The sequence below is a fragment of the Rhinolophus sinicus genome, linkage group LG18, assembly GCF_036562045.2.
Source record: "Rhinolophus sinicus isolate RSC01 linkage group LG18, ASM3656204v1, whole genome shotgun sequence".
NCBI lineage: Eukaryota > Metazoa > Chordata > Mammalia > Chiroptera > Rhinolophidae > Rhinolophus > Rhinolophus sinicus.
In genome coordinates this window covers 17,263,545-17,288,999 of record NC_133767.1, presented here as the reverse complement: position 1 = coordinate 17,288,999, position 25,455 = coordinate 17,263,545, and the positions used below count along the sequence as shown (strand labels likewise).

At 58.0% G+C, this 25,455-nt stretch overlaps 2 protein-coding genes across 7 annotated transcripts in view; both read left to right on the top strand.

Annotated features, from left to right (window-relative positions):
- The first annotated feature begins 3,723 nt into the window (after positions 1–3,723).
- On the top strand, positions 3,724–11,723 carry SH2B1 (SH2B adaptor protein 1). 5 transcript variants are annotated; one of them, XM_019754699.2, is made up of 10 exons: positions 3,724–3,867; positions 5,842–6,863; positions 7,121–7,222; positions 7,452–7,543; positions 7,636–7,811; positions 9,322–9,525; positions 9,731–9,942; positions 10,076–10,247; positions 10,711–10,810; positions 10,963–11,723. In XM_019754699.2, the coding sequence occupies exons 2-10, from the start codon at positions 5,931–5,933 to the stop codon at positions 10,997–10,999; spliced, it is 2,028 nt and encodes a 675-aa protein (XP_019610258.2). In that variant the 5' UTR covers positions 3,724–3,867; positions 5,842–5,930; the 3' UTR covers positions 11,000–11,723. The 5 variants fall into 5 exon arrangements, with proteins under 5 accessions (XP_019610258.2, XP_074178998.1, XP_019610255.2 ...); XM_074322897.1 differs by having other exon boundaries at positions 10,076–10,303; XM_019754696.2 differs by lacking the exon at positions 10,711–10,810.
- Positions 11,724–16,138: 4,415 nt separating this feature from the next.
- ATP2A1 (ATPase sarcoplasmic/endoplasmic reticulum Ca2+ transporting 1) overlaps positions 16,139–25,455 on the top strand; it is a 15,677-nt gene continuing 6,360 nt past the window's right edge. For both annotated transcript variants that reach the window (XM_074322896.1, XM_019754695.2), the window contains exons 1-10: positions 16,139–16,453; positions 16,794–16,811; positions 17,243–17,325; positions 18,745–18,849; positions 19,519–19,657; positions 21,574–21,654; positions 22,921–23,006; positions 23,131–23,428; positions 23,585–23,751; positions 25,305–25,393. In XM_074322896.1, coding sequence (XP_074178997.1) covers positions 16,336–16,453; positions 16,794–16,811; positions 17,243–17,325; positions 18,745–18,849; positions 19,519–19,657; positions 21,574–21,654; positions 22,921–23,006; positions 23,131–23,428; positions 23,585–23,751; positions 25,305–25,393 — 1,184 coding nt within the window. In that variant the 5' untranslated portion in view covers positions 16,139–16,335. The remainder of the gene's footprint in view (positions 16,454–16,793; positions 16,812–17,242; positions 17,326–18,744; positions 18,850–19,518; positions 19,658–21,573; positions 21,655–22,920; positions 23,007–23,130; positions 23,429–23,584; positions 23,752–25,304; positions 25,394–25,455) is intronic.

Below are 25,455 nucleotides of genomic sequence, written 5' to 3'. Positions count from 1 at the left end.
CCAAGACGGTCCCTACTTGAGACACTAGCTGCAAATGGAGTCCCCCAGCCATGGACACGCTAACTCGCTACAGATCTGGGAGTTTCCCATGACCCCCCTCAGGTTCTATAATTTGTTAGAACAACTCATAGAATGCAGGAAAATGTTGTGTTTATGATTCCACTTTTATAATAAAGGATATGAGTCAAGAACAGCCAAATGAAGAGACACAGGGAGGGTCCAAATGCAGAGCTTCTGTGCCCTCCCCCCATGGAATTGGCATAACACGCTCCTGGAACATGAATGGATCCACCAACCAGGAAGCCCCACTGAGCTTCACTGTCCTGAGTTTTTATTGGGGTTTCATTACTTAGGCACGATGGATTAAATTGTTGCCATGTGACTGACCCAATCTTTAGGCAGCCTCCCCTCCCTGGAGGTCGAGCCAGGTCAAATTCCCAACCCTCTTATCCCAAGGTTGGTCTTTCTGGTGACCAGCCCCCATCCTGAAGCTTTCTAGGGGCTTGCCATGAGTCACCTCATCAACAAAAGCGCAGGTGGGACCCAAGAGGCTCATGAATAACGGACACTTGTCTCACTTGGGAAGTACCAAGCATTTGTCATCGCCCACAAATCTGTGCGAGGAACATGAGACACAGATCAAACAATTTCTTTATTATACAATAGATGGTCACTGGGTGTCCCAGGCTGAGTGATGAGATTCAACCCTACTGCGTTTTTTGGAGCTATTGGGAAAGCTCTGATCTTTTTCTGCCAGGGCTGTTAATCTGGAAGAATGTAAGCTTGCAGCTGCTGGTTGCCATCTTGCTACCTATGAAGGTTCAACCTGCCTGAGAGTGAAGACAGTCCAGAGGAAAGCAGAGCTAAGGGAATGAGACCAAGTTCAAATGGTCATTGTTTGAGCTTCTGGCTCCAGCCGTGCCTGAAGTCATTCGATCTCTGAGTTTTCAATTCTGTGAACCAGTAAACTACACCTCTTTTCATGCTTAACCTACCTAAGATTGGGTTTCTATGACTTGTAGCTGGAAGCATCCTGAGTGTTTCATTCTCTCTTCCTGAGGAAGACACGTTTCTCCATTTCATATTAATACCTTGGCTTAACCTGGGCCCTTTCACACCTTCCCTAAACCTCATTCCTTAAATAACCATCCTTTCGACTGACACGTTTCTCCTTAGACTTCTGACATAACCAAGCCGCCCTCAGGATATAAACAGCACATCTTTTCACCCTCTCAAACTATAACCCTCCCTCCCTCTCGCTCTCCTTCCCTTTTTGGCCAAACTGTGTAGCACAGCTCTCCACAGCCCTCCCACATACTCACCTTCATTCATTCCTTGATCCACCACCATCTGGCTTGCGCTTCTACCACTTCCCTAAAATTACTCTCTAGGACCAAGGTCACTCAGCAACAACAGTCTTCAGTGTCCTATGGGAGACAGTAACCGTGCCATGGATCTGTTTATCATTTGTGTGTGATGTTTGTCCACTCCACACACACACACACACACGCGCACACACACACTACTCCCACACCCCTGGTCTTTGGTGTGTGGTTTCTCTTCAACAGTTAGAACTTCCAGGGTTTTCTTTTTTAGGAATGCCCTCAGGCTACTGGACGTTTTTCCTTGAAGTGCCTGGGGATTGACATGTCCCAGGGGTAGTCCTTGGTCAACAGCTGAGCAGTGTTGGTATATGAAAGGCCCAGCTCCCTTGTTTCCGGACAAATCTCAGGCATAACTTACATCCAGAGCTCCCCTGTGAGATCAAGTTGAACTACTGTCGGCCCAAGATCACTGCTTGCTTGGTTTCCTCTCCTCCCGTCTCCTGCTTCTCCCACTCCCTTACTGGTTCCTCCCAGTAGAACTTTTTAAATAAATCACTCCCACAAATCCTGTTCTCAGGGTCTGCTTCGGGGAAACCTGGCCCAAGACATCTCAGTACTGTTTACTCCTCTTTCTTTGCCTGCCTGTTAAATGCTGCTTGTTCCCCAGAATTAGGTCCTGGCCTTCTTCTCTCTCCATATATTACCCGGACAATCTCATGCCTGTCCAGGGCTTCAACCACGACTCCTGCCTGGTCATCAGCAAACTGCTTCGTGCAGCTCAGACCCTCCCCCCCCCCCGCGGGACAGCCCCACCTCGTCCCTGAACACCTTCCGGGTATGTATCTAATCCCGCAGTCAGTAGCCACGTGTAGCTACTTTAACCCGTCAAAATGAAAACTTGTTCCTTAGTCACACCAGCCAGATTTGAAGGGCTCAAGAGCCATGTGGCTGCCACACTGGACAGTGCCAATGTAACACATTTCATTCTTTGCAGAATGTGTTATCGGAGCGCTTATTAGATCCATCGTGCTCAAACCTAACTCATTACCACCAGCCCCTTGTTTCCCCAGCGTGCGTCTTTGTCCTAAACAGTGGGCCAAGGGTAGAGAAAGAGTGTGTAAGGGTACCCGGGACAGGAAGGGGACCACAGAACTAAAATCCTTTGCATTGCCATGCTCCCCTGAACTGGGAAGATGGGTGGACAGAGAGAATGGCCCAGGCCTTAACAAAGGCCACCTGTGAGCTGATGCTAATTTGGTTAGAAGAGAGGTGCAGCTGGGAGACTTGAGACGGTGAGGCCAGAATTTGCGCAATGAATTTTTCCAACTCCATCCGGCAGCCTCAGCTTTGGACAAACATCCTCGTGTGGGTCAAGGCAGGTATCCATCCTCAAGCTCTTGCCTCTGTGTTCCAGGAAAAGCACTTAAGCTAAAATCGGTTCTGGAAATTTTATTGCAAATCTCAGAAAAGACGCATGCTGCTTCCACTAGAGTTGCTCAGCTCTTAGGACTGAGGTCTGGAGCTATGGAAAGCCACTTTGCCACAGAGAGGACAGTGCCTGAGAGTGAAGCCAAATGCAGAGCCTAGAAAAGGGGAACCCCAGGTTCTTGGTATCTTTGGGCCCTTCTATTCAGCTGGTCCTGAAGGAGCTTAATCCACGCTGGATTTTTCAAATGCTTGAGCAAGTAAGAGGCCCTTATTGCTTAGACCAGCCGGAGCTGGTCAATGAGAGACGGGATTGACAGGATCTCTTCGTGCTCATGATTTCAACTACCCCCTATACATTAATAATTCTCAATTTCTGATGGCTCTCCGGAGTTCCAGACTGTTCGTCCACCTGCTTCCTGACGCCCACAAGCACGTCCAAAACTGACCTCGTTATGTCTGCCCCCCATCTTTAGCTCCCGTCTCAGAGACTGAGACTCCTGGAGCCTCTAATCCCTTTCCTCCGAGAAGCCAAAGTCGCAAGTTCAGGCCCCGCCTCCTCGCGGGGCCTCCCCAAGGTCACTCGCGTCCTTTCTGGCCCAGCTCCTTGGGGGCGGTGTCCGCGAAGCCCTCCGCCGCAGGGCCCGGCGCTCTAGGCTGCAACGGGTCCTTCCAAACGCCTTTCCAACTCGTTGGCTTCCGGTACCCGGTGGTCGCTCTAGCCTCCCACAGGGCCTCGCGACTCTATCCCCTCAGGTGGCTTCTCTATGGTTGACTTCTCTCCTTTGTCCTGGATTTCTTCTTGGGGGGATGCTCTGGTGGGACCCAACCCCCTCCCTACGACGGCTTATGTCATCGAACCCTCCGAAAGTCACACCCTTTTAGGTCTCCCGTGGTGCGCGGGGTGGGAGGGTGGCGGAAGTGAGAGCGAAGGTGCCCTTCCCTCTCGCCGCTCTTCTCTATGGTCGCTTCCTGCGGTGACCGGAAGAGGGGTCCCCACGCCTGCGCAGAACCAGGCTGGGAGCTAGTCGCGGAGTGGGGGGGCAGGGAGTGGGAGCTGCCGCCGCTGCCGCCGTCGCCGCCGCCGCCGGAGCTAACCGCGGGGACCGAGATGCAGGTGGGACCGGAACCGGAACCCCCCCTATTCGAGTCCCTCTTCCCTCTCCGCGACCCGGCCTCGGCGCCTGCGAGGAGCCCTGGGTGGGAGAAGGCGTGGGTGGCCAGAGTCAGGAGGGGCGCTCGGCCCCGGAGAGGGCAGCAGGCAGGGTGGCCCCCCGGAGACTGCGGCCCCGGGGAATGGGCGGGTAAAGGGTGTCAGGGGAGTAGGGTCGGGTCCGAGGGGACTGCACCGGGCCCGGAGGGTCCTTAGCCGGGAGCGGAGCCTGCACCCTCCACCACCCGCCCTTCGGGAAATAGCAGAACTGAGCCAAGAGGCAGGTGCACCGGGAAAATGTGTCTGAGTCCTGCTTGGCAGAAGAGAAACTGAGTCACCAGCTCAGGAGCCGCAGGGTCAGCGGGCCTGAAGGGGGCTGGGTCTGCCTGTGGTGCAGAGGGTTGGGTGGGCCTGTGTGAGCTGAGGTGGCCTCTGCCCGGAGATTGATTTCTCTGCTGTGTCTGCACCTCGTGGCTCAGTCCCCCAAGCTCCATGACTCTTGCATCTCCTGGCTTCTCGTTGGTTTGGAAGAGTCCCTATGACTGGAGCCGTCTGAGTGTGGAGGGCCTAGGCCAAGGAGGAACGGGAGGGGTGGCCCACTGTGGGTCTGAGCAGGAGTCTGAGGTTTTGGGGAGACTCCCCTGAGCTGCCCTCCCCCCCACCGTCCTGGTGCCAGGCATCTTCCAGTAAAATACGGGAGGAGGAACACTACCAGAAGAGCCACGGGTTGTAAATGCCATGCCCAGCTCTGCCATTTGCTAGCGGAAGACGTGGGGATGTCTCTTCCTTTCTCTGATTTCTCATTTAGAAAATTGGAACCCGGGAAGAGGGTAATAATGGCAGTCATTGTGTGCTTACTTTGTGTCAAGCTCTGGCGTGCCTCATTTAATTCTCCCAACACGTCTGGGGTTGAGAATCATTAGCTCTGTGTCATAGATACAGAAACTAAAGCTCAGACGGGACATGTAATTTGTTCAAGATCACACAGCTCATAGGTGGCAGAGCCTGGAGTTCACCCCCAGTCTGACTCCAGAACCCAGGGCCATAACGGGCAGGCTGACCAGCCTTTAGGGCGCTCTCCTCAATGAGAAAAGAGGGAGGTGAAAAGTCCTAGGGCCCAGCTCCCTCTTACATTTTGTCTACTTTGTGACCAGCAAAGACTTGCCCCGACCCAACCTTGGTGATCTTTCCTCACCTGGTGCTGCCGCCATGAGCCCCCAACTGAAGGGGCAGCAAAGAAGTGGGCTGTGACCGGTCCAGGCCTTCCTCACACAGCGCTTGGGTGCTGGGCCCTGGGCTTAGCTTTCAAGACAATTACTGTCCCTCCTCCATCCATTCTCCTCAGTAAGCAACCTCCCTCCTCAGAGCTGGATCTCAGGATACGGGAGACAGGGTCTCTGAGCCGTGCAGACGGGGCTTCCCGGAGGGCTGGGGCAGCGGGGGCTCTGCCTGAGGCCGGCCCGGTCCCTGGGAGCCAGGATTATGCAGTGGGAACACGGTAGACGTGGAGGTCTGAGGCTTTTCTGAGCTTCGGTCTCCTCCTCCTTTATAGAGGGTATTAAAACCTCTTGCGGGGAAAGGTAAGAACAGCATGTGGGAAGCATGTCGTACATACCTGGCCGCTCCATTTGAGAGAACGGAGGTGATGTGGAAAGGATGCCTTTTTAGAGAGAGGTGCTCACTCCGCCACTGTTGCTCACTCGTGGGACCAAAGCCTGGGAAAGCGGGTGGGCCGGCGGCAGGCTGGACACGGGAGGGAGCCCGCTGACGGGGCGTGTGGGCTGTGAGGGCCCGGGAAAGGGGAGCGGAGCTGTTCTGTGTTGTTCCTCGTTGCTCTCTGAGGAGTCCAGCCCAGCGTAGGGAGTCTGGTTTGGGAGGGGCTCTACCCCCAGTCCCACCTCAGCAGTGACTCGGTGTCTGTGCCTCTTTCTTCTGCAGCTGCTGCCGCTCACCCTGTGTCTTCTGGCCGCTTCCCTCTTTGCTGCCCCTCCCCACAGGCTCCCCCCGGCCACCTCCTGGGGACCATCATGAATGGTGCCCCTTCCCCGGAGGATGGGGCCTCCCCCTCTCCTCCCCCCTTGCCACTGCCCCCTCCCCCTAGTTGGCGGGAGTTCTGTGAGTCCCATGCCCGGGCTGCTGCCCTGGATTTTGCCCGCCGTTTTCGCCTCTACCTGGCCTCCCACCCCCAGTACGCAGGGCCTGGGGCCGAGGCTGCCTTCTCCCGCCGTTTTGCTGAGCTCTTCCTGCAGCATTTTGAAGCTGAGGTGGCCCGGGCCTCTGGCTCCCTCTCACCACCCATCCTGGCTCCCCTGAGTCCTGGTGTGGACGTCCCACTGCATGACCTGTCCCTTGAGACCTGCAGGATAGGCGGCCCCCTGGCCGTGCTGGGCCCGTCCCGCTCATCCGAAGACCTGGCCGGCCCCCTTCCGTCTTCAGTCTCTTCCTCTTCTGCGACCTCCTCGAAGCCGAAGCTGAAGAAACGCTTCTCCCTCCGCTCCGTGGGGCGCTCCGTCCGCGGCTCCGTCCGCGGCATTCTGCAGTGGCGAGGGACTGTGGACCCTCCCTCCCCAACGGGGGCCCTCGAGACCTCGTCAGGCCCCCCAGTCTTAGGAGGAAACAGCAACTCCAACTCCTCGGGCGGGGCCGGGACCGTGGGCAGGGGACTGGCTAGTGATGGGACATCCCCGGGGGACAAATGGACTCACCGTTTTGAGAGGCTGAGACTCAGTCGGGGAGGGGGCGCCGTGAAGGACGGAGCAGGGCTGGTGCAGAGGGAAGAGCTTCTGAGCTTCATGGGGGCAGAAGAGGCAGCCCCTGACCCAGCCGTGGGCCGGGGAGGAGGGGCCGCTGGGCCGACCTCAGGGGCAGCAGGGCCTCAGTGGCACAAGTGTCGCTTGCTGCTGCGGAGTGAAGGAGAAGGAGGAGGAGGAAGTCGCCTGGAGTTCTTTGTACCACCCAAGGTGAGGCCGGGCGGCGGGTGGCGGGGGCACTGGGAGCGAGGGTGGGGGGCTGCCAGCGTGGCCACGGCTGGGCCGTCGCTTTACTGACCTTGGCTTTCAAAGCCCGCTCCTGCCTCCGGGTTAGTAGTCGTGGCAGGGCTGAAAAACAAGTGTTGTTCCCTTTTGCCTGAGTCCCTCAGGGTGTGGACGGAGTCTGGAGGGAAGGGGGCGAAGGCCTCTGCTCACCAAAACCCGGCTCTTGTTCTCCCCTCACGTAGGCCTCTCGGCCCCGACTCAGCATCCCGTGCACGTCCATCACGGACGTGCGGGCCACCACGACCTTGGAGATGCCGGACAGGGAGAACACGTTCGTGGTGAAGGTAGGCGCCCCGGGCTCCCCTGCGCCCCTGGAGTGCTCGTGTTGGGGAGAAAGCTCTTAGCACGTACGAGCAAGGGACACGGTGGAAGGAGGAGCGTGTGTGTAACATGCCTTGAGAGCGTGTCCCTGGGGCTGGGCTGTGGCCTCTGGAAGGAGGGGGGAGAGACAGGGAGGACGTTCTTGTTCTCGTTTGAGTGGAAATGGCCTCGGGGCTCCCCCTGTCCCCACAGGTAGAAGGCTCCTCCGAGTACATCCTGGAGACCACGGACGCCGTCCGTGTGAAGGCCTGGGTGTCGGACATCCAGGAATGCCTGAGCCCGGGGTGAGGAGCCAACCTCTGCCACCGCGGGGTGCGGCGGGGACAGGGAGCAGCCTGTACCTCTCACCCGGTGCCTCTCCCGCCTGTCTTTGCAGGCCCTGCCCCGCTACCAGCCCCCGCCCCATGACCCTCCCTCTGGCCCCTGGGACCTCATTTCTCACACGGGAGAACACGGACAGCCTGGAGCTGCCCTGCCTGAATCACTCAGAGAGTCTGCCCAGCCAGGATTTGCTTTTGGGGCCCAGCGAGAGCAACGACCGCCTGTCGCAGGGTAAGGGCAGAGCCGTAGAGACCTGTGAATTCACAACTTGCCACGCCAGAGCCCCTGCTCTCAGGCCCCAGACTCCACTGTGTACCCCACTCCTGCCCCTCAGCTACCCACCCCCACCCCAACACGTTTGTCTCTTGTCCCTGAAGACGCCAAACCTCCATTGGTCGTTTGGGACCACCAGCATCACCACCCCACACAAGCCAGAAGCAGACTCCCGCTCACCCTCCTCTGCCCAGCCTCGTCACCTGCATAAGCCTGCGCAGACCCCAGCTCTCTCCTCCAAGCTTCCAGAATGCTCTGCACACATCTTCGTTTTGTTCTTACTCTGTGTCTCTGTGCATGTGTCGATGGCACCGCATTTTCTTTGGACTGTCTGTACCTCTTGGTCTCTCTACACACTCACACACCCTTACCACACACACAAACACGCAGACTGTGTGTCTCTGGCCCCCGGTTCACCTATCCGGACGCCACGCCGAGTTTCATTTTCAGAGTCCCTAGCACGCAGGCTGCTTTCAGTGAGTGAAATGAGTTACGGAATAGGCCTTCCACAGCAGCAGGCCCAGTCCCCTGGGTGCTCGGCTTTAGGACATGGCTTTTCGGATGTCCCCTGAGAGTCACTGGCGAAGATGGGGCTCTGTCAGCGTGATGCCTGAGCCACTGCTGTGTAGCCTGCACATACTTGTGTCTTCTGAGCAGTGACTCGGTACCGTTTCAGGCCTGCCACTCAGCAGCCAGTAGGCGTGCCCTGGTACCCGCCTGCTCTGGGCTGGGCTCCGGGGCAGGACGGGAACGCAGACGTGCCTCAAAGGCAACCCCTGCCCTCCGTGGGTTCACAGTCTAGCTGAGGTGACAAGACATCACTGTAAAAAGCAGGGCTCTGGAGAGCCCGTGCCTCGTATCCTCTGAGCCCCACGAAGCGCCTTGCGAGCTCAGGAGGAAAGGAATCGGGGGTGCTGGAACAGACGGGGTGCTACACAGAGAAGGTGGGAGAAAGGACAGTGGCCGGGGTGAGGGGGCGGGGGAGGCACGTGCTGAGAGCAGAGAGCCCAGGAGATTGGGGAAAGTTGGCTAATTGGGCTCACGTGGAGGATACAGAAACACAAGGTGAAGGTCAAGTTGGTTAGGTTGAGGGGTTGCTAGAAGGAGGATCTCGAATGCCTCTGAGAGTTGGGGGCTTTGTCCTCTTGGCCAGAAAGGATTCCTTTTTAATGCAAAAATATTTGAGGGATTCTACCCTCACTTCTGCAACAGTAGCTATAATTTCAGCTGTTGAATCAAAAAAGATGGAGGCACTTTTGGGTTCTGGGACCTTGTAGTGCGTGTAGTGCCTAGGCGTCGAATGAGATATAACAGAGGCCCCACTGGTGGAAAACACCAGGGGTCCCTGCGTTTGAGCTCACTGACCCAGCAGTCCACACAGGGCAGGCTGGCCGGTGGGGAGGTGGCCCAGGCAGGCCAATCCTGCTAGCTTCTCTGGTTCTCAACTTCGCTCTCCGTTTCTTTCCAGGGGCGTATGGGGGCCTGTCAGACCGCCCCTCGGCATCCATCTCTCCCAGTTCCGCCTCCATTGCTGCCTCTCATTTTGACTCAATGGAACTGCTCCCCCCCGAGTTGCCCCCCCGCATCCCCATTGAAGAGGGGCCGCCAGCAGGGACGGTTCACCCGCTCTCGGCCCCCTACCCACCCCTGGACACTCCAGAAACAGCCACAGGTACCTGAGGTGTGCGTGTGTTTCTGCCTCGTGGCTGGTTGCTCTCTACCTGAAACTCTTGTCCCGGGATCCGGAGGGATCTGATGGGGGTGGGGGTTGGGATGGGCGGGGAGTGATGCAGGGAGGGAAAGCTTGGCTTTTCTTCTCCCAGGATGGGGGCAGTTTCCCTGACAGCCCGCTTTCCCTCCCTCTCTCCTTCCTGAAGGGTCCTTCCTGTTCCAGGGAGAGTCAGAGGGCGGTGAGGGGGACCAGCCCCTCTCAGGGTACCCCTGGTTCCACGGGACGCTCTCGCGGCTCAAGGCTGCCCAGTTGGTACTGGCTGGAGGCACCGACGCCCATGGCGTGTTCCTGGTGCGTCAGAGCGAGACGAGGCGGGGCGAGTACGTCCTCACCTTCAACTTCCAGGGCAAGGCCAAGGTGAGTGACAGGAAAAGGCTGTGTCGCAGCAGGAGCTGGTGGGTGCAGTGGGGGTCATGGCGGTGCCCTGGAGCTGGGTGCTGTGATGGGCAAGGGGTGCGCCCCCGCTTCACCGTGTGCGTCCTGCCCTCAGCACCTGCGTTTGTCGCTGAACGAGGAGGGTCAGTGCCGGGTGCAGCACTTGTGGTTCCAGTCCATCTTCGATATGCTCAAGCACTTCCGGGTGCACCCCATCCCCCTGGAGTCCGGGGGCCCCAGTGACGTTGTCCTTGGCAGTTATGTCGTGTCCTCCCAGCGACAGCAGGGTGAGCAGAGCAGGTCTGCAGGGGAGGAGGTGCCCGTGCACCCAAGAAATGAGGAGGTGTGTGTGCCAGAAAGGTGGGGCTGGGGGCCGTGAGGAGGAGAGGCGTGGTTAGGGGCGCAGGGAGAGGAGGCCCGGCCTTGTGTCGGGGCTTCAGAGGGGACAGAGTCCGCTGAGCGGAGGCTGGCAGGCGGTGGGCTGGCCGGAGCCGGGGAGAGCCTGCAAGGGGCTGGGCGCATTCCCATTCCATCAGACTCCTCTGTGCCATCTGTCTGTCTCCCAGACCCATTCTCCCCAACCGTCGCCCTTCCTCAGCCTCCCCCCACCCCACCCCCCGTGGGCCTGCCCTTCTTGGGATGCTCAGTCAGGCCCTCTGCCCTCCCCTCGATGTCTGATGTCCCTGTCTGATCTCTCCCTTTGCCCCACCCCGACGTCCCATCTGTCCCCACGTTGCCCCTCCCCCCCAGGCCGAGAGCAGGCCGGGAGCCATGCAGGGGTGTGCGAGGGCGATCGCTGCTACCCCGATGCCTCCTCCACCCTCATGCCCTTCGGAGCGAGTGACTGTGTGTAAGTGTGGTCCTCCTCTCACCGCCGCCCATGATCCATCTTCCATGGGTGGGGGGGAGATAGCACATGGCTCTGGGCGGTGTCAAGGGGGGGCTGCTGCCGGAGCTTGCGTCCCTCCACAATCAGTCTGTCTTCTCACCATTCCTGTCCAGAACCGAACACCTCCCACCACCCACCCCAGCCCCCTGAACCCCCTTCATGGACAGATCCCCCACATCCTGGGGCAGAAGAGGCGTCGGCGCCAGAAGTGGCGGCAGCAGCAGCCGCAGCAGCCAAAGAGAGGCAAGAGAAAGAGAAAGCGGGCAGTGGAGGGGGCCAGGAAGAGCTGGTCCCCGTGGTTGTATTGGAAGAGGCCGTAGCTCCGGGCCCGGAGGTCCAAGGAGGTGCTGGATCTGGTGGGGCCCCAGGGGCCACCCCGATGGTGCAGCTCCAGCAGTTACCACTAGGGGGCGATGGAGAAGAAGGGGGCCATCCCAGAGCCATTAATAACCAGTACTCCTTTGTGTGAGACTCGCTACCCAACCCTTTCTCCACTCTTCTTGCTCCTGGCCCTCCTTCCTGAGAGGGGCTGGGCAGGGGCGTAGAGGACTGGTCGGAACCCGCTCCCCCCATGCTTCCTGACCCTTGGTGGCCGAGGGCATGTATGTTGTTACAAGAAGAGGCTTGAGAGCCCTGTTAACTCCCGGTTCGTACACTACAGGTGCCCCGTCCCCTTGGTGGGGGTTGGGGCTCCATTACCTCCCTGAGGGGCTCTTCTGGTCAGCCCCGCCCCTGGTGGCCATTTCCCCATTAAACACCCCCAGCCCAAGGAAGGGTGAGGGGGAAGGGCTGTCAGTTAAAATTAAGATGGTTGTTGTTGTTGTTTTAAACAAAATGGAGAAGCATAACTAAATAAAAGGGTTTATCTCGGTTCCATCATGGTGGCTGTGGCCTGTGTTTGCATGGGGGCCGGGCCAGGGGGGTCAGCAGGGGCCCCGGTCCTGTGCTTTCAGCTCCTCTGTGGGCTGCCCTGTGGGTAAGAGCAGAGCCACCCAGCGCTGCCTGGGGTCTCCAGCCACGTTCTCGTAACAGGACACAATCTCCCAGGACCCCTCCTGCTCTGAGTTCTTCAGTTAAGGCTTCCTACCCTAGGGAGAAAGCAGGCAGAGAGAGGTCATGGGGGTGGGCCTGGGGGCACGGGGCTGTGTGGGGAGACATTGAATGTGGCAGCCACAGAGTCTGGCGGCAGAGGGGCCCAAGGGCAGGCTGGCTGCCCTCCTTCTCAGAGCCACTCTGGGGAGCTGAAGGCAAGGTGTAACCACTCCAGCCTCAGCCTCTTCATCTGTAAAGTGGGTAGTTTCATCTGGGATGGAGCTCGTGACATATAAGGTCTGATGGTTAAGTTCATGAACTTGTGGCAGTGACGTTGCTCACCTTTTTTTGATGTCAGAGGGATTGTTCATTATGAATTTGTACCACCTGGACAAACAGTTAACCACGTTTACTATTTGGAAGTGCTGAAAAGGCTGCGTGACAAAGTTAGATGACCTGAACTTTTCTCCCACAATTCATGGCTCTTGCATCACAACAATGCACCAGCTCACACGGCACTGTCTGTGAGGGAGTTTTTAGCCAGTAAACAAATAACTGTATTGGAACTCCCTCCCTACTCACCTGATCTGGCCCCCAATCACTTCTTTCTTTAACCCGGAGATAAAGGAAATATTGAAAGGAAGGCATTTTGATGACATTCAGGACATCAAGGGTAATACGACGACAGCTCTGATGGCCATTCCAGAAAAAGAGTTCCAAAATCGCTTTGAAGGGTGGACTAGGCGCTGGCGTCGGTGCATAGCTTCCCAAGGGGAGTCCTTTGAAGGTGACCATAGTGATATTTAGCAATGAGGTATGTAGCACTTTTTCTAGGATGAGTTTGCGATCTGAATTGTCCACCCTCCTAGATGGCCTGGCTAATGGAATTTCACATAAAAGTTCAGATGATTGGCTTCTCTTGAAAATCAGAAGATACAGCCTCGTGCTGCATCTGCCTCATCCCTACCAGACCTTGTCACTCATGACGTGCCTGGCCTGTGGGTATTTGAGGTTGCAACGTCTCCTGCTCCTCGGTTTCTCCCCAGCCCCTCAATTTAACCCAGTCCCGGCTCTCTGAATTGCAGCTCTGCCCTCCTCCAGTGGAGGGCGCCCCTGGGCTTCTCAGCTCTGTGGGTAATGGGCGCCAACAAGGAGGGGCCAGGTTCCCAAGACTCCCACCTGTTTTACGTGGCCCCCTCCTCTCCCCACCTCTGTCCACCTACCTCTGCCTCTTACCATTCTGCCTCCATTTCCCTCGCAGTCAGCGTGGAGCCTCCACTCCCACGCCCCCACGCCCTCCCCCAGCCTCTGCCTCCACCTCTGAGCCCTACCCATGCTTGTGACCTTGCTATTCTGGGCCTTGTGTCCTGTGTGGAGATGGACAGGAGACAGCTGGGCTCACAGGCTGCTCAGGCTGGGGGCTCGCCTGGGGAAGCCTGCTGGCTCGCCCAGTTTTATCTAATCCCTGGGACTCCCCCAAACCTTGGCCTCAGGAGACGGGGTCTGAATGGGCTTTGCAAAGGTGGGCATGCTTTGGGGCTCTGGGTGCGATAGTCTCAAAACGAGATGGCCCGTGAAGGCTGCGTGCCCGCGCGCTAGCAGGGCCTGATCCTCCTCATCTAGCGACAACTGGTGTGTCGGCTCCCCCTTCCCCTAAGCCCCGCCGGCCCTCTGGGACTCGCCTTCTGAAGATGGGTGGGGGAGAAGTTCAAGGACCCCCCCCACACCCCAAGATTTGCATGTCTTGGCTGGAGGAGCCTAAGAGACTACTTCCCTCCCATCCTCTGTGGTTGTTCAGCTGAAGTTCAGAACTGGTCAGGGATTGGCTCAGCTCTGCGTGGCTTTCACAGACCTCCCATTCTCAGCTTCAGCCTTCAGATAGGAGGGGAAAAACACCTTCCATCTCTGGGCCTGGAGACCCCCGTGGCGTGGCGTGGCGTGGCGTGGCGTGGCATCCACAAGCAAGGGCCTCCCTGCTCAGCCTCCTTCGGGGCAGTTCACAACCCCAGGCTCTCTGAGGGAGATCGTTCCGCGGCTCTTGGTTGTCCCTCTCTGGCGTCAGGTCCCCGCTCTGGGAAGTTGATGGAGGTAGAAAGGACTAACCTTAAGGTCCCTGTTGGCAGCAGCGTCCTGCAAAGCCTGCCTCCTTTCCTCAGCTCCATGCACTCCGCTCCCTGGAACCTGTGATCCGTCCAGCCTTCTCCCCTTTCTCCATGTTTGGGCATTCCTGCTGCTGGAGACTGAGCCCGTCCCTCCTCTAGGTGCTGTCAGGGAGCAGCCAGCCGCCAAAAGGCTTGGCAGATGCCGAACCCCACTGGGGCCTAAAAGCTGGGGGGGTGCTGGGCCAGGTGGAGGTGCCTGTGGATGGAGACTCATATGCCCGTTGTCTGAGCCCCACTGCAGGTCACAGCAGGATTCTGCTTCAGGGCAGGTTTTGTTGAAACCCTGAGGAGGAGGGAGGGAGTACCCTGTCCATGTGTCCTCAACTCACCCGGAAGGCTGCCCTCCCCGAAATCCAGGAGGAGAAAGGGATGAGTGGGGGGGCCAAATCCTTAAATGCCCTCCCCCCCTGCTGGCCACAAAAGTCGGGTTTCCCTTGCCTTTGCCCGCTGCCCCCTGTGCCACTGTCTGCTTAGCAGCTGGACGCCCGGGGGAAGCAGCCTGGAGACCCACTCAGTCAATGGCCTGTAATCCTCACCATTTCAGGAAACTGAGGAAGGACTTGAGGTCAGGGTGGCGAGGCTGCTTTTCCCCTCACTGACCTTTCACCACTGCTCTCACTGAACGTCTCTCCTCTCTCTGCCATCCTTCCCTCCCCCACCCATACCCCAGGCTACCCTCTGCTCCTCCAGCAGCTGCCCTGGTAATAACCAAAAGATGCCCCCATCCCAGAGCAGGGGTGGGGGTGGGGGGCTCGGAGCAGCTGCTTCTGCGAGGAAGCTGACACCAAGGCCAGCCGCTCAGTGACAACTTGTGGCTTTGCACCCAGCCCTGGGCCCCCACCCACCTGGCTGCCACATGCCAGCTCCCTGCTGTCCCTTTTCCCCACTGCTCCTCAGACTTCCTTCTGACCCTGGCAGCTCTCTCTCTGCTCCCCCAGCTCTGGTCTGTCCTTATTTCCCCCAGACGTGTCCCCATCAGTCTGCCCTCTCCCCACGCCTTTGGCCTGGAGCCTCTGTTTTATCCAGCTTCCCCAGCACCCTTTCCTGGATGCCCCTTCCCTCCTGCTGCTTCCCAGGGGGTGTGCCCAGGGCCTGGACATACAACTCTGGTCCTCACTCCCCTTGAGCGCAGATACTTCAGGGCCAGGTGGAGTGCAGAGCGTAAGCCATGTGGGGTCTGCCAGGGAAACCCCTTAGGTTACAGAGAGCACAGTATGGGACCGAGGCGACCCTTCTTCCATGACTTGGGGTGACCCCCACCCCCATCCTGAAACATTTATCCCTCCCCCTCTGCCATCAGCACATTCTGTAGCCTCTTGGGTTACCTTGCTGCCTGGGTATCCCATTTTCTTGCGGGGGGTGGGATTCACTGTCAGAGATGGGGGGGGCTGGAGGCTATGTTCCCAGAGGCTGAGTTAGAGCGATGTGGGGGGGGAGTTTAGGGGAGAGACAGGCAGTCCTGGCTTTGCTCGTTGGGCCTGGACACTAAATCCCCTGTTGATGGCTGCGGCAACCCCTCCCTAGGGTAGGGTTACCATCTTTACCCTGTCCCCTTGACCCCCTCCCTTCCCAGCTTCCCCTCGTCCCTCTAGAGCCACTTCCTTTGGCCCCCAAAGGATGTTCTCCCCTTCTTCAATCCCCTGAAAGATGGAATATCTCTGCTGCCCTTTCAACAAACTAGGTGAAGAAGGAGGCTGGCAGGTTCAGAGTGGACAAGATGGGACGCAGGGGTGGGGGTGGGGTGTGAGGAAAGTGCACGGTGAAGGCCTGAGAGTAGAAGTGGGCTTCAGGGAAGAACTGGTGGGATGAGTTTGGAATAGGAAATTCAGTGCAACTGAGGAAGCTGAGGCAATGGGGGAGGGGTCCGTAGCAGAAGACAGAAAGTGAAGTCTCTGCCCCCCTTCCCTGGGGCCGGGGCCATCTTAGCTTCCCTCATGAGTGACATCTCAGGCTGCAGCCCCACTGTTCCCCCTCTGTCAGCAGAAATATCTCTCTCTTCTGACCCCTCCTGCTGGTGTCTCAGCCAGCCAATCCCTGATCTGGGGGAGGGGGGAGCCTGGCCCCCCCTACTCCCTCATAAGGGACCAGCTGGGGGCTGGGGGGTGGCCGGCTGCTACAAGTGGGACGGGGGTCAGAGCTTCGTGGAAGGAAGAAAAACCTGGGGGGGGGCAGGAGAGAAAAAAGAAGAAGCCCAGACAGACAGGCAGGTGGACACACTGAGGAAGGCCCCCCACACGTGAGAGCCCCCCTAGAAGAAACACACGGCCCCCTGGCCCCCAGGAAGGGAGCACAATGGAGGGTGCACACTCCAAGAGCACAGAAGAATGTTTGGCCTATTTTGGGGTGAGCGAGACTACAGGCCTCACCCCGGACCAAGTTAAGCGGCATCTGGAGAAATATGGCCCCAATGGTAAGTGTGCCTTGGAGGCTGGTAATGCCCTCCCGCACACGCGCAGCACACACGCATACTCACACTCACACGCACTGGAGTCTCCCCCTCTGGGGTATCTTAGGGAAGAGCTGGGTCCAATGACTGCAGCGGTAAGAGGATAGGGAACAGGATATGGAGAAAACGGGGTCCCTGAGACCCAGAGTTTTGGGAGGTTTTTATGGGATGACCTTGGAGAACCTCAGATGCCCTTTCGATGGCCTGATTCTCTTACCTTAGCCACAAAATCCTGGGTGTGTGTGGGGGGGCATCAGACAGAACCCCAAATGAACGTGTCCTTTTCTTCTTTTTCCCTGGGTAGAGCTCCCTGCTGAGGAAGGTAAGTTACTGAAATCCCTGAGCTGTCATAAATGACCCCCTCCCCTCTGGGCCCCACTCCCTTTTCCCGGCCTCTCCCTGTTCACTCCTGGGGCAAATATCCCTCCCCAAGGGTTTGAGCCTGGCTGGGGGCAGAAGTTTCCAGGCACTTTCTCCTTGGGCATCCAGCCCTTGAACAACTGCCCGCCACTTGGAGGAGCCCGTTCGTGGCGTCCTGGCAAGCTCCCTCAGCCCTTCTCTCACTTCCAAGTGGTCTGCCCGTCGCCCACAACCGTCCCGCTCCAGGCTGGAAGTCAGGGCGCCCTCAGTCCCTGGCCCCCAGTTTGCACCTGGAGTCCCGGCTTTGGCCTGGGCAAGTTCCTTCATCTCTCTGAGGCTCGGTTCCACTAGACCTTAACCCCGGGGACGCCCTCCCCTTGCCTCTCCCCCCAGGGAAATCCCTGTGGGAGTTGGTGGTAGAGCAGTTTGAAGACCTCCTGGTGCGAATCCTTCTCCTGGCCGCCTGCATCTCCTTTGTGAGTGTAGTGGATGGAGCCTCTGGGGTTGGCTGCGGGTGCGGGGATCTGGAGAGGGTGCCGTGGGTGGGGAGGGCTCCAAAGCCGAGGCCCCCCTCGTCCAAGCCCTCGGCATCCTATCCTGCAGACCAGAACTGACGGGGGTGGGGGGTGGGTTGCTGATTTGCGCCCTCTGTCCTCCCCACACCCCGCAGGGAAGTTTTATTTTAAGCTTTAACGGTGTTCTCAGCCAAAACACTGAAGCTAAGCCACCCCCCGAAGCTTCCAGGGCTCCGAAGGCTCGGGTTACCCCCTTGAGCGAAGGGCTCCCCGGCTCCGTCGCTGCGGCCACTCGGGGGCGCCACTACTCCCTGGGTGCCCGAGGCGCAGGAGCCTCTCCACCAATCCCCGAGCCTCCTGGCGCCGCTGCCCCGCCCTCCTGGCGCTGATTGGCCGAGGCAATGCCCCTCTTAGAGGCGGGAAAGCTGCTGGTGCGAGGGTGACTCCAAAGGCTCCCGGAGGCGCAGACCCCTCACTTGTCGCTGGCCTTGCTTCTCTGCCCCCCAACAGGGCTGGAAATCCTGGGATCGCCTTCCTCCCCAGACTGGCCTGACTTTCCCCTTCCCCGCCCTCCCTGGGCCCCTCCAGCCTCAGGGCTGCCCCGCCCGCTGCTCAGGGTCCTGCCACCGGTCCTTGCCTGGGGCTCCCTTCGGCGCCCACCGTGCCAGCACTCAGTCGACCCTGCAATGTGGAGTTTCTTCCTTATCATCTTAGTCCTGTTGGAAAACAAGCCTCCGGAGGCAAAACAGTCTCCCCGTCCCCTGGTCTCCTTCATGCAGGCCTGTGGGCCCCTGAGCACCAGCTGGCAGGGCCTCACTTCTCCCTTCTCAGATTTGCTCCTTGACATTTGCCTGTGGCTGTTGCCTTTGCAACAGCTGGGGTGGGGTGGGGTGTGTACAGGAGGCCCCGTAACACTATCCCGCCCCCCTCCTGCTCCCTCATGAAATCGGAGCTTCCCTGCCTTGGGCTGTGGGGGAGGGCTGTGGGTGGGCCAGGCGCCCGCCTGCGCAGACCGCAGGGTTTTTCCTATTGAGTTGTGGCTCCCCTGGGTTGGATGTGGCTGTGGGGGTAGTTGGCCCGGGTGCCCCCTGAGCTTTGTTTACAAGCCAGCAGCTCTGTCAGGGAAACCTGAAAGCGTTCCTCGGTAATCCCTGCGGGGTGCAGGTCTGTGCCCGCCTGGCGGTGCTGCGTCCGCAATGGCAGTGCGTGTGCGTATGTGCGCGCGTCCTGGAGTGTTAGAGCGGCAGACCCTTGCGCGGCTGCGCGCCCGGTGAGGCCCGGCCCTTTCTTTGCTCCTGCACGAGTTCTCACCTCCGTTGGCTTTCTTTACCTGTTTAAGGGCCTCTCTCACCTGTGATTCTCCCTTCTCCTGCTTCCCAGGTGCTGGCCTGGTTTGAGGAAGGTGAGGAGACCGTCACTGCGTTTGTTGAACCCTTTGTCATCCTCTTGATTCTCATTGCCAATGCCATCGTGGGGGTTTGGCAGGTTAGCTTCCACCCCGCTTCATTGCTTCGTGTCCTGCCGCTGAACATGAGGCCCCATTCACCCGCCCCCCATCACTTCCCTTGGGCTTGCCTTGTTTTCTGGTCCTATTGCTCAGTTTGTAAATGGGACGGAGTGTGGGCAAGAGGTGGGAGCTGGTGTTCCCACTGTCACTCGCTGGCTGTATAACTCTGGGCAAATTCCTTAATCTGTCTGAGGCTCGGTTTCCTCATCCATAAAATGGGGCTAATAATCCTGTCCCTTCGAGTTGTGGTGAAATATAAAAAGATGATGAGTGTAAAGGTGCCTGGCATATAGTAGGTGTTCAATAAATGCTAGTTTGAGTTTCTTCTTTCTATTACCACCCTCTACTTTTCCTGTCCCCTGCTTTCTGATTTTCTTTGATTCTCTTTTCTTCTCTCCCAAAACCCCCTAAATTGTTTTTAGCCATAAGCGACAGGTTCTTGAACACATACACACACCGACTCTCCTGGGGGGGGGGGTTGTCTACTCCCCTGCATAACCTCCCTCTTCCTCACTGGTGTCCCTATTGTCCCCAGGACTCTGACCCCTGCTCTGCCATCCCGACACTGCGCCCCCCACCCTCCCCTGCCCAACTCCTGCCCTTCCTCAACCTTCCTCCCTCTGATGACCTCCACCCTGTCCTGCCAGGAGCGTAATGCAGAGAACGCCATCGAGGCCCTGAAGGAATATGAACCCGAGATGGGGAAAGTCTACCGGGCGGACCGAAAGTCGGTGCAAAGGATCAAGGCCCGGGACATCGTTCCTGGGGACATAGTGGAGGTGGCTGGTGAGTGATGGGAACGAGCGGTCCAGGACGGGAGGCCTTGGGTTCGAGGCCAGGACGATGTGTCTGCTGGAGGTGGGGGCTGGGCTTCTGGCGTCCAGGAGGTTGCCAGGCTGGAGGAGTCTTTGCTTCTCCTTCCCAGACTCCTCAGGAGGTCACCCCAGGGCACTGTGGCCACAGCACCCCCTCCCCGTCAGAGTCTCTGCAGGAACAGCCAGTCCTGTCCCTGAAGCTGCAAGCAGACCCCCACTTCCCCTCCCCTCACCCAGCACTTGCAAGCAACAGGTGGAACCCAGGCCCTGCCAATGGTCCTGTCTCCACCCCCCTCCTGAGGCCTGGCCTCCCCCCCCAAGCTTGGTCAGCCTTAAATCTTGACCTCTCAGTGCCCTTGAGGCCTCTCAAAGGGGAAGGAGTGAGGGGAGAAGGGAGGAGGGGGGCCAAAGGCTCAAGCCCCCGACCATGTAAGGGAAACTCAGGCCCCAGCAGAGAGCACGGGACCTGGGAAGCGAGCTCAAGGAGGGGCCCCGCCTCTCCAGTGAGGGACACTTAATGCCTGACCAGGGAGGGGTGGGGGCCGGGTAGCTAAGATTACTGGGATTCTGCCCCCTTCAGCGGTTTTTATATTTGCCCTGTGCAGGCCTCCCCGTATCTCTGGGCCCCTGGCATAAGGGAATGTGTCTTTCTCAGCCGGCTTCCCTCCTCTAGACACCTATGTGGCTGCCATGGGAACCTTGGGGAGAAGAAGGGAGGGCGGGCTGAAGACCCCAGCGCCCCATCCCCAGGCTGCCCTGCTACGGTGACAGTTTGGAGTCAGCACCATGAATGTCTATAAATATCACTTGGGCTTGGGTGACAGGGTGTCCCGCCCAGCTCCACGGCCACCCTCCTCCCTTGGCCGTCCGTCGGCTTCCTCTGGCACAGGAGGAGGCACCCTAGAAACAGGGGGAAGGAAACCCATGGAACCCTGTCCCCAGTACCATCCTGGGCACCAGGCAGGATTGGGCAGCGGTCCTGGGAAGAATGCGGCCTCCTCAAAGGTCTCAAGTCTGGTGGGGCGTGGGCTCTGCAGCCTCCCCCACAGCGGCTTCTGTCCTGACCCTGACTTCCCGGCCTCTCCCTAGGCCTCCCCCCACGGCCCAGCTCTCTGCTGGCTGTTGCTTCACTGTCCCCTGACTGCCCGTTCCCTGCAGGCCTCCCCTTCTCTCCTGCCTGCCTCCCCCCGCCCTCACTCCCCCAGCTTCCTGCCCTCCCTCAGGTGCTCAGAGGGGCAGCAGGTTTCAGGTGTGTCCTCTCCATGTGCACCTGTGTCCCCCTGCCCCAGCCTTCCTCCCTCTCCTCCTGCACCTTCCCTTCTCATACTCCCCTCTCACTCGCTCTCTCCTGCTTCTGGCTCCACCTTTTGTTGACATTTTCTTGGGTTTCTTCCAGCCTCCCCGACTGTTCCACCTCATTCGCTTCCCCCAGCACCTGTCTCCCCAAGTCATCCTGTTTTCTGTAGTTCTTTCTTGCCTTTCCTTCCTCGCCTTTCTCACTCTTGCCCCTCTCTGTTTTTGTTTCTTGTGATACAACTGGATTGTTCCCAGTTTTCTCTTCTGTCATTCCACATACATTTATTGAGCACATACTATGTGCCAGGCAGCGTGCCAGTCCCTCCCCTCACAGGGCTCATAGCCCAGTGGGGACAAAAGCTTACAAGGAGGGGGACAATTGGATGAATGTTAAGAGGGAGATGTTTGCTGGGGCGACAGGAGCACATGTGAGGGCCTGACTCGAGCCCGGGGTGAAGGGAGGCGCCCAGCCCGGGTGACCTCCCCAAGACCTGAAGGATGGAGGTGAGGTTGTTGGCCAAAGACCGGGTTTTTCTTAGGAAGGAAGAAACATCCTTTCCTAGCTGACCTCCTTCTCTGCTCTGTCCACAGTGGGGGACAAGGTCCCAGCCGATATCCGCATCCTTTCCATCAAGTCCACCACGCTCCGGGTGGACCAGTCTATCCTGACAGGTGTGTTGGGCTGGGTGGGAGGATGCATCGAGGGGTGTGGGGATGACGGTTTGCCAGGGCGGAGCTGGGTGGACAGACAGGAATGAAACTGTAGATGGAGGAAAGAGAACAGCCAGCAGTAGGGCCCCCTGCTGGCTCCGCAGGGGCAGTGACGTCAGCAAGACCGAATTGCAAGGGGTCATGGGAGAGGGTGGGACAGGTGTGCCATTGCCCAGGTAGCCCATCCCTTCCACGCAGACATAGGGACACCCTCACCCAGGGAACTGTCCTATCTCCTCGAAAGCCCACAAGTGAGGAACGGTAGATTGTAGGACAAGATGGAGGATTCAGATGCACTTAAAACACAGCTGCCTCTGTGTCTCCACTGGGGGAGAGAGAGGGCGAAGAGGCAGGGGCATTCCCGTGGTCCCCGGGGGCCAAGCTGGGCCAGCGCAGCGTGACTGCCTGAGCCCCTGCCGTCCAGACACAATGGACAGCACACTTTCACATACGCCAGCTTATTTGATTTCACCAAGGCCTTGTTCTGAAGTTTGTTGTTATCATGCCCATTTCACAGAAGAGCAAACAGGTTCTGGTTAAGTGATCCAAGGTCCTGCGGCCTGTAAACGATCAAGCCGGGGGTCGGGTCAAGGTCTTTTCACTCTACGTGCAATAGATTTCCCATGTGCCTCCCGTGGCTTCTTTCAGAGCCCAGACTTCCTCCAGGGCTGCTGCTTGGTCCTTACCAGCCCCTGTCCTGCCAAGCAGCGGGGTAGTTAGGGGTGGGACTAGGGTTTCCAGGCAGGAATTCCCGCCCGTTCTCAGGAAGTTTTTTCGTTTTCCTGTTCCCGAATCCCGAGATATAAACTGTTTTCTGTTCTCCACGATAAATCGTTTCCACAAAGTGACGACTGATAGTACCAACCACCTGGGTTCAAGGAGCCGATTTTCCCAATTTCCTGACCAACTTTTCTCGGGATTCGGGAACGGAAAAGGGAAAAAAATTCCTGAGAACAGGCGGGAATTCTGGCCCAGAAACCCTAGCGATAAATAGGAAAAATGTCTAACAGATACATTGTGAGTAGTACGTTTATTTCCCATTGTGGGTATTACTGGGTTCAAGGAGCCGATTTTCCCGATTCCTCAACCAACTTTTCTCAGGATTCGGGAACGGGAAAGCGAGAAAATTTCCCGAGAGCGGGCAGGAATTCCCGCCTGGAAACCCTAGGCGGGACCTATGGGAGAAGGACATGATAGCCTCTGAAACTCTCGTCCCCTTCTCCACAGGCGAGTCTGTCTCCGTCATCAAGCATACAGACCCTGTTCCTGACCCTCGAGCTGTCAACCAGGATAAAAAGAACATGCTTTTCTCGGTGAGCCTTCCAGGGACAGCTGTCGAGCGAGCCAGCCAGAGGCCCTGGTCTGGGACAGACGTCGCGGTGGGAGAAGAGGCAGGGTGCACGCGGCCTGACGCCGTGCCTCCCCTTCACCTTCCAGGGCACCAACATCGCAGCAGGCAAGGCCTTGGGCATCGTGGCCACTACCGGGGTGAGCACTGAGATTGGGAAGATCCGCGACCAGATGGCCGCCACCGAGCAGGACAAGACCCCCCTGCAGCAGAAGCTGGATGAGTTTGGGGAACAGCTTTCCAAGGTCATTTCCCTCATCTGCGTGGCTGTCTGGCTCATCAACATTGGTCACTTCAACGATCCCGTCCACGGCGGCTCCTGGTTCCGTGGTGCTATCTACTACTTTAAGATTGCCGTGGCCCTGGCTGTGGCTGCCATCCCAGAAGGTACAGCAGTCTCTCCCCCTCTCCCCCCCGTGGCCCATCTCCTCTGCAAAGACCCTTTCCCCCAGTGAGGTACCAAAGGCAGGTTCCAGGGATGGGGCGCTGAGGGCTTCGGGGGCCACTCTTTCCTGCCCCTATGACTGTTCCCTCCCCCCACAGGCCTTCCTGCAGTCATCACCACCTGCCTGGCCTTGGGCACCCGCCGGATGGCAAAGAAAAATGCCATCGTGAGGAGCTTGCCCTCTGTCGAGACTCTGGGCTGCACATCTGTCATCTGCTCCGACAAGACAGGCACCCTCACCACCAACCAGATGTCTGTCTGCAAGGTCAGAGAGGCGTGGGCACCTGCCCCTCAGAAGACTGCCCTTGGGTGAAACAAGCTCTCCAAAGGGAATTACCCCTTCAGCACTGACTGCTCTCATTTTGGCCTGGGAGAGCAATGCTCATAGGGCAGACAGAGTGTCATCCTGCCAACGATGACAGGGATCCAAGTGGCCCCAGTGCCCCAGCCAGATAGGTCCTGACAGCCACCCTCGGGTGCAAGACACCGCCCTGGGTTATCACTAATTTGCCCCGTCAGGGGAAGGTCTCCTTCACCCCATTTTCCAGAGTAGGAAACTGAGGCCCTGGGAGATTCTGTGGAATTAATAAGTAGCAGAATTGAGTTTCAAGCCCACGTCTGTCTGGCCCCAGAGTTGCTACCTGGGAAGTGGGGCGGGGAGGAGACTGCCCTCAGATGGCTATCCACAGAGGGGCACAGGGAGCCCAGCCACACGGATCTCCAACAGTATTTCCTAAACCAAGGCTCTTAGTCTTTTCTGGGCCTCAGACTTGCTGGCAGTCTGGACCTCTTCTCAGTCTACTATTTTCAATGTGTCCATAAACTATGTAGGATTCCGCCTTAAACATATATCCCATTACAGAGGAAACTGATGATGGAAATACAGTTATCAAGCTATTTAAAGAACAAATTTGTGATTTGGTAGCACTTCTTCTTTATGAAGGCATCGTGGGGCTGAGAACCCCCATAATGCAGTGATGAGCCACAATGCTATTTTGAGAGCTCAGCATCTGAGATTATATTGGTGGCAAAGACACAGGTTTCGCGAATAAGAATCGAGTTCTTTGCCTGTATTTATAATTGGAAGGCAATGCTAAGTGTCAGAGAGAAAAATTAAAGGTGTCTTTTTTTTTTTTGCCATCAGACCCCCTTGGCAGGGGTGGGGTGATCCTGGACCCCAGGCAAAGAACCCCTGCCCTACACAGAGTTCTTGGAATAGCATGTCCATGAAATATAAATGGTTCTGGGCATCTGGAGTATGTGGTCAGACCACAGCGACATAAGCTGTGCCCTTTTGAAAGCTCCCCTCTGGGCATTGCCTACACACCTTCCCTCAGCCTTGTGCAGCTGGGCTCCCATCACGTTCCATAAAAACGAACTCACTGCCCATGCTTGAAAGTCGGGAGGCTTCATAGGAAAATAACCTGAATTTCTAGCTGTTCCTGCGAAGCTCGAAGATCTGGCCACACGTGGCTGGCTGGCGCTGCGGAAGGGCCGTGTGCTAACTGGTGGCCTGAAGCCGCAGTCCCCCCCACACCTCCGTACGCGTGTCTGATTTTATTCACTGGTCTAAAAGAGCCGCCAGCATCGCCGGCATAACTTGTTTTAAAGCCACTCACACAGTCATGGGGGACGGTGGCAAGACAGTGATGGAAGAAGGGAGGACGCAGGAAGGAGAAGGAGAGGCCAGTGGGGGGGTGGAAAGTCCAGATGGTTTGCACAGGTGGCTGGATGAGGCGTTAGGATCCGAGCCGCCCTCAGCCTGCCTCGGGGGTGGGCACAGCTAGACATCGGCCTACGTCACCTTGTCCCCTGCAGATGTTCATTATTGACAAGGTGGATGGGGACTCCTGCGTGCTGAACGAGTTCTCCATCACTGGTTCCACTTACGCTCCAGAAGGAGAGGTGTAAGTCCCCCCGAGTCCACTCCCCAGCAGCTCATGCCCCCTCCACACACGTCCCACCTCTC